General features: G+C 38.4%; 2 protein-coding genes across 3 annotated transcripts; both read left to right on the top strand.

The window, feature by feature from the left end:
• Positions 1-88: 88 nt before the first annotated feature.
• On the top strand, positions 89-1,369 carry cmc4 (C-x(9)-C motif containing 4 homolog (S. cerevisiae)). Its single transcript, XM_044180635.1, has 3 exons — positions 89-209; positions 317-376; positions 465-1,369. Exons 2-3 carry the CDS (start codon positions 319-321, stop codon positions 599-601), a joined length of 195 nt encoding a protein of 64 aa, XP_044036570.1. The 5' UTR covers positions 89-209; positions 317-318; the 3' UTR covers positions 602-1,369.
• Positions 1,370-2,296: 927 nt separating this feature from the next.
• LOC122868561 (hsp90 co-chaperone Cdc37) lies at positions 2,297-6,273 on the top strand. Of its 2 annotated transcripts, none has more exons than XM_044180633.1 (9): positions 2,297-2,437; positions 2,616-2,738; positions 3,087-3,368; positions 3,653-3,758; positions 3,857-3,972; positions 4,132-4,254; positions 4,820-5,002; positions 5,096-5,167; positions 5,403-6,273. In XM_044180633.1, the coding sequence occupies exons 2-9, from the start codon at positions 2,631-2,633 to the stop codon at positions 5,541-5,543; spliced, it is 1,131 nt and encodes a 376-aa protein (XP_044036568.1). In that variant the 5' UTR covers positions 2,297-2,437; positions 2,616-2,630; the 3' UTR covers positions 5,544-6,273. The 2 variants fall into 2 exon arrangements, with proteins under 2 accessions (XP_044036568.1, XP_044036567.1); XM_044180632.1 differs by having other exon boundaries at positions 2,308-2,437; positions 2,597-2,738.
• The last annotated feature ends 524 nt before the right edge of the window (positions 6,274-6,797 follow it).

The raw sequence follows: 6,797 nt of genomic DNA, 5'->3' as shown, positions 1-6,797 counted from the left end.
TCATTCTTTTGGGACACTCACCTTGGACCACCAGATGTCGCTGTTGTACTTTTTCAGAGATTACTTCATTCGTTATTGCACGTCACGTGACCAAAACATTACCTCGCAGGCGCATAAGGAAGTGACCTTAGCGGCTAACTTTAGTAAACGAGATTTCATCTAAGACCTCACCATAATACGTCCTTGCCAACGACCCTGTTTGATAAAAGGTGGGAGGCACTATTGGGTCCTTTGTGATGCAGTGCCTGATATGTAGCCTGTTTGCTTACTACTAGTGGACAACTTCTGAAAATTGTCCCTGTATGTTCCTTTTCAGGCATGCCACAGAAAGATCCGTGTCAAAAACAAGCATGTGCAATTCAAAAGTGTTTACAAGGTACATAAAACAGTCGCTTGAATGCTATTAAATGTTGTTAAAGCAAAGCTGACACTGTCGTTTAGCTAACTCCGTCCCTTTCCTGCAGCTAACAAATACGTGGAGAGCATGTGTGAGGACGTGATCAGGGAGATGCGGCGGTGCTGTGAGACGCAGGCAGGAAACTCCATCTGCTGCTCCGGGTTCAAGGACTCAAAACCCACTGAGAGCAAAAGTAACACATAGCTCCCTGTGGGAGTAATGGTAGAAACACTGTCGGTGTTTTATTGACTGTGTAGTGGACTGAGTTTATTACATCATTTGGAAGAATATCCGCACAAACGCCATAAACTAGGCGTTAATCTATCTTTATTAATATATATATATATATATTTTTTTTTTTTGACATGTCATGCGTACTTGTTATTAATTACACCAGTGTTTGACAGGTCAAAATGTCACCCCTCTCTGGCACAGTCACAACATAAAGCTGAACATTATAATGTAAGCTGTCAAATGTAGTATTTATTAAAGGGATGTTGAGACAGATGTTTGTGCATGTCAGCACTGAGCTACTGCATTCATATTGCAGATGTGACTTGTTAAAGGCCCTGCACACTCATGATAAACCTACACAGGTGGTTATTTTTGGCTGGTTAGACCCATATTCTGTTTATACTCAGGACTGTGTGAGTGTAGCCTACAGACTGTGCTTGATGTGCTTGAGTTAATAAATTAATTTAGTAATACATGGGATTTGTGATTTAAGATAATAAGCCATTTCAGCTTTTGTTTGCAGACCTCAAACATACATATTACATAAAACTGTTGTTGCACAGAGCTTATCAAGACAGGAAATTGAGAAAATGCAATAACTAAAAAAACTCAAGTAACACCGCAATTACTTCAGTACCGTGGATCTTCACATCATCATGTGCATGAAGCATGATTCTTGGCATTGAGCCTGTTTTGTCTTACTGAATTTGTTGTCATTAGATAAACTGGTACATCTGTCTCTTCTGTGAAGTTTTCTCTGTCTGATTGCTGTATGTCAGGCCCGGGCAACTTACACATTAGTCTAGTAAGAAGCTCTTGATTGCTGGACTAATGCAAGAAATTAAGCCTATTGACTGTTTAATTATTTTTTTGTCAAGAGTTGTCCTTGAAAAGTCTTTTTCAACATCCACATTTCAAAATAACATTCAGTAGACTTGAGAAAATAGGCAAAATTTCAAATTTTTGACATACTATAAATATACATATACGTATTCAGAAGTATTTCATGTAACAGACTTGCATGAATGCCCAATCTGACTACAGGTGCACACAGTATGAACAGTTTTTACTATTGCATCTTGGAGTAGTTCAAGGGCAAATCCCTTGCAGAGAAAGACTATTTTTTCTCCAACATAAATGTATCCATAAGTGCAACAAATGTATTTGGATTTCGATCTATATTCATAATTAACCTTTTTAGATATATAATTAACAAATAGGTTTTGTCAATAATTTTATCCTCTTCTCTGTCTAAAGAGTGAACAACCGATTAGAATAAAGAGAAAATGTTTTCTTTACACCAGTTTACCAGAATAAGGAAAAATCACTTTTGAGAATAGTGAACTTTATTTATAAATTGTACATAAGCAAAGTATATTAACATATACCAGGGAGAATGTGGAAAAGACACACAGAAAAAAGATGATAAGAGAAAACATATAACGTTGAAAATATATAACGAAAAACCGGAATCAAAATCCTTGTATGTGTAGGCCTGCACATACTTGGCCCAAAAAGCTAATTCTGAAGTATATAAATTAATATTTTTCTAATTAGAAGAAAGAAATTCCATATATTTTTGACACCATTTATAAAGATAGAAAATGAATGTTTATTTCTGTTAAATAAATTTATGCATGTGAAAAACAACACTGTTGATAAACGGTACATGAAGGCACAGCTCTTCTTTTCTGTCTTCCGGCGTTGTACGTCCGTGTGACGTAGAGACGTGCTGACGTCAAGCGGAAATTTGCAGCAGCTATTCTTTCTAGAATTCTGTAGCAGTTTCGTGCTAGCCCACGCTAGGTAGGTTTATCTGAGTTTATCTTTGCTAAACACAGCCAGCCGCTGCATTGAACACAAATATACATTTCTGAGAAGTGTAGCGTTATTGTGTTGTATGCTTTTTGGATAGAAGATTCGGGTTAGCTGCGTTTAGCCCACTAACTCATATCATATTTTAAGCTAACGCTGTTTGCGTTAGGTTCTTGCTGGCATAATGTCTGGGATAGACTACAGCGTGTGGGACCACATTGAGGTGTCAGACGATGAAGATGACACCCACCCGAATATCGACACACCCAGCCTTTTCAGATGGAGACACCAGGTACAGATTTAAAGATGTTTATATTTAGTGCAATTGGTGCACATTAACGTTACACTGGAATTAGCTGGTACATGTTTCCTGTGCTCTCGTAGGTGCTGTATACAATTGCAAATTATTATATTCGAGTAGGTAATATCTTGTCTTAGAAATGTTTAACTTTGTGTAATCAACCCCACATCTAAGAAAGCAAATGGTAGAGGGTGGATGTCCACCATAGTTAAAGACTATGGCTCTGTACTACTTCTGTACTAATCTATTGCAGATAGATTGGTATTAGTTAAAGACTACGGTGTACATGAAACCCTTGTGCCTGTGGTTGTGACTGATGTTATAGTATTTGTACTTCAGGCACGTGTGGAACGAATGGAAGAATTTCAGAAAAAAGGTGAAGATATAAACAGGGCCCACCGTGATTGCCGGCGTAAGCTGGCAGAGACGCAGAAGAAAATACAAGAGCTGACAGTTTCAACAACGGATGAAGCCAAAGCAGAGCTGACCAAAGCCCAGGCTGAGGAGAAGAAACTGAAAAAAGAGGAACGGGAGTGGGAGAAGAAGATGGAGGAACACAACCGGGAAGAGAAGAAGATGCCATGGAACGTTGACACTCTCAGCAAAGAAGGTTTCAGCAAGGTGAGGCAGATAAAGGGGTTCATTTATTTATTATTCAGAAGTGGGAATGTGATTGGAGGAATTAGCGGTGGGTCATGCATAAAAACACAGGTTGGTTCTTGACAGCCATATTTATTTTTCTAAAATTTTACACAGAATTTGGTTTAAGTGTGTGGCTTTGTAATGTATATATCTCTGACTCCTTCCAATACACATTAGTTAGTCTTTACGCCCCTAATTTCCAGTGATGTCTGATATGACATTCTCTCTAATGATTATTCTCTGCCACTGTCTGTCCTCCATAGAGCATTGTTAATATCAACCCTGATCCTGTTGAAGAGACCGAAGAAGAGAAGGAGAAAAAGCATAAAACCTTTGTGGAGAAATATGAGAAGCAGATCAAACATTTTGGTAAGGATTATTGACATCCATTCACCATATTTACTACATGTTAAGGGTACTGGTATTTAAAAAGTAGCGATGATCCTTCATTGCTGTCTATACTGCAGGCATGTTACGACGTTGGGATGACAGCCAGAAGTACCTCTCTGATAACCCTCATCTAGTATGTGAAGAGACTGCCAACTACCTGGTCATCATGTGCATTGACATTGAAGTTGAGGAGGTAAACACTACAAAACAGGATGTGTTTTTCAACATTTTGTTCTAAGGGAAATCATATTCCATAAATTGCATGTATGTTAAGAATCAAATATACTGAAATTAGTTTAATGTATTTATAATGCAGGGTACATTATTCTAAAAATGCTTCCTTTTTTTGTAGAAACACGCATTGATGGAGCAGGTGGCTCATCAGACCATCGTCATGCAGTTCATTCTTGAGTTGGCAAAAAGCCTCAAGGTGGACCCCCGTGGTTGCTTTCGTCAATTTTTTTCCAAGATTAAGGTAACTAACTAACTAACTAACTAGATTAAGGTGTTTTGATGCCACAAAATCTAATGAGACAACTTATAGCCCTTTTTGACCAAAAGATTTGACCAAAAAGTTCCAGGAACTATGGAGGAAACAGAGGAACTATCCTTTTCCACATTCCTGCGTTTCCTTCATATCCGAAGAACTGTGAATATTAGACAAATTATTCCAAAGAAGGACTAAAAACAACAGCGTTTTGAAACGCAATTTTCACACATAAGGAAATAACAACACAGAGCATTTCAAATCTCGCCTCTGACCACAGCGAGCATCACTGATGGGTGTGATTGGGTGTGGTCAGAAGTGGGCTTTGTTGCACCTGTAATCACACCCAATAGTGATGTCAAGGGGTACTAGAGAACACCTGTACATCACTGCACCACTGGAGGTCAACAAAAACAAGATTTTCAGGGGGTGTTAAGTTAACTTGAGTTTCTGTGTTGGAAACGCCCTAATAAATGCAAATACTAATTGGAATGTTCACTTAAATTCTCATTTGTATTGCCACCAACATCCCAAATCATGTGTCCCCTTACAGACAGCAGATCAGCAGTACCAGGAAGCTTTCAATGACGAGCTGGAGTCATTTAAGGAGCGGGTTCGGGGCAGGGCAAAAATCCGCATAGAAAAGGCCATGAAAGAATATGAGGAAGAGGAGCGACAAAAGCGCATGGGGCCTGGAGGGCTAGATCCTGTTGAAGTATACGAGTCACTGCCACTCGTAAGTTGTTTTGTTTTCAAGAAGCCTCAGCGTTCTCCTTGTATCTTCTTTTGTTAGTTTAAAATGCCTTACAGAGTATGTTTTAAATTGCAGGAGATGCAGAAATGCTTTGATGAGAAGGACATCCAAATGTTACAGGAGGTTATTAGCAAAATGGACCCAACGGTAGGTTTCGTTGTTAAAGCCCTACAGTTTTGTTTATTCTTTTTCCCCTCACTAATAAACAGCAGACTGTGTTATGACCACTGACTGTATATATGGTTTTGACTAATACAGAATGTTGACCAATACAGTCTGCTTAGAATCATATGTCATGTAAATATGTAGTTATTTGATTCATATATGTATTTTTGTCCTGCTTTGGCTTAGTTAATAAATATGATTGTTTTATGCAATTTAGGAGGCGAAGGCTCACATGAAGAGGTGCATAGACTCGGGGCTCTGGGTCCCCAACTCCAAGATGGATGATGGGGATGAAAAAGAGGAAGATGCCACCTATGAGGAGGTGAAACATGAGCAGGAAGAAACTAAGAAGGAATGACCAACACTGATCCTATAATTTGTTGTTTCTGCAAATGTACTTACCTTACCCACTCTATTGCAACATGTGTATGACTAGTTTGTCAATCAAGGAACAATGAAATAACTTCTCTAAAATATTTAGCTGAGACTTAAGGGATTAGCCATCGCCTAACTGCACAACTACATTGCATCAGTAACTCCTGCTTGGAAAAGCAACTGCAGCTTGTGTATAAGTCTTTTGTTTGTTTGGACATCACTAAAGCTGTATTCTTACATTTATTTGTATACACCTGTCAGTTTGTGTGGGTGTGTATGTGCACACATGCCTGCCTGCTTTATTTGTGCTGTTGTATAGTTGAAATACATTCTATACATTTTCAGATTGTGCATATAATTAATTTCTTTGTCATTTCCAAATTTAAGATTTTTGTTAGATTTTTTTTTAAGGCTTGGCAACCAATATATTTAGATGGTTCTTTCCCCAAAGTGACATTTTCTACAAACTTGCTTAACTAAAGGTTGAATTATATCCAACTATTCAAGACCAAGGTGTTGTGGTTATGTCTGGAAGCTGAAGGTGTGGGTGACGCGCTTTTCAAATTATAAAGTTAGAGGTCAAGAATTTGAGTCATAAGAGATTCATTAGAAAATGATTCATCTGTGAGACCTGTAGTGGTGGTAACCACTGCTTATTAACATGGAGTGAGTGCATCTGTGCAAGGGTTTTCGAATAAAGCACTTGTATTTGGTATTTGCAAAAGACATTTGCTCTACATAGAGAATCAGTGGCACTGTAGGTAAATAGATATGCTATGGCTTTCAGTACATCACAGTATACATTAGATATTACAAGACAACAACCAAAATTAAACACATGAAGCTGTCAATTTCAGGCCCAAGGATGATCGGTCACACTGGCTCCACTCATATTGTAGTTATATACGGCCAAACCATTAGCACATAAATGGATATAAGTCCTAAGGGTAAGCCTTGTAGGGTTTGGGGATGATTGATGGCTTACATGGACCCCACTTGTTCCCACCTTTTCCAAATTGGAATCCCAATTAAGTGGATAAAAGTGACTGTGCGAGTGCCACACTGTGCAAGAATGATGCTCACATGGGCCCTTATTAGGTGATGTGGCACAGTGCCAGAAAGTGTTTGAAAGGTGTGGTTATCAAGTGGCTATACTTCCACTATCAATGCTTTTTATTTGGAAGGTGAGTGTTTGGTTGGAAATTTGCTTGCTGACTTTCTAAAAAATAAACAATTA

The sequence above is a fragment of the Siniperca chuatsi genome, linkage group LG21, assembly GCF_020085105.1.
Source record: "Siniperca chuatsi isolate FFG_IHB_CAS linkage group LG21, ASM2008510v1, whole genome shotgun sequence".
Lineage (NCBI taxonomy): Eukaryota > Metazoa > Chordata > Actinopteri > Centrarchiformes > Sinipercidae > Siniperca > Siniperca chuatsi.
The sequence above is the reverse complement of the archived record's forward strand: the minus strand, read 5'-3'. Positions and strand labels throughout refer to the sequence as shown.

Excerpts from the sequence above, each read along its gene's own strand:
- cmc4 (XM_044180635.1), top strand. The coding sequence starts at position 319 with ATGCCACAGAAAGATCCGTGTCAAAAACAAGCATGTGCAATTCAAAAG. Across the intron at positions 377-464 it reads AATTCAAAAGTGTTTACAAG|CTAACAAATACGTGGAGAGC; the intron begins GTACATAAAACA and ends CCTTTCCTGCAG.
- LOC122868561 (XM_044180633.1), top strand. The coding sequence starts at position 2,631 with ATGTCTGGGATAGACTACAGCGTGTGGGACCACATTGAGGTGTCAGAC. Across the intron at positions 3,973-4,131 it reads TTGACATTGAAGTTGAGGAG|AAACACGCATTGATGGAGCA; the intron begins GTAAACACTACA and ends CTTTTTTTGTAG. Across the intron at positions 5,003-5,095 it reads TATACGAGTCACTGCCACTC|GAGATGCAGAAATGCTTTGA; the intron begins GTAAGTTGTTTT and ends TTTAAATTGCAG.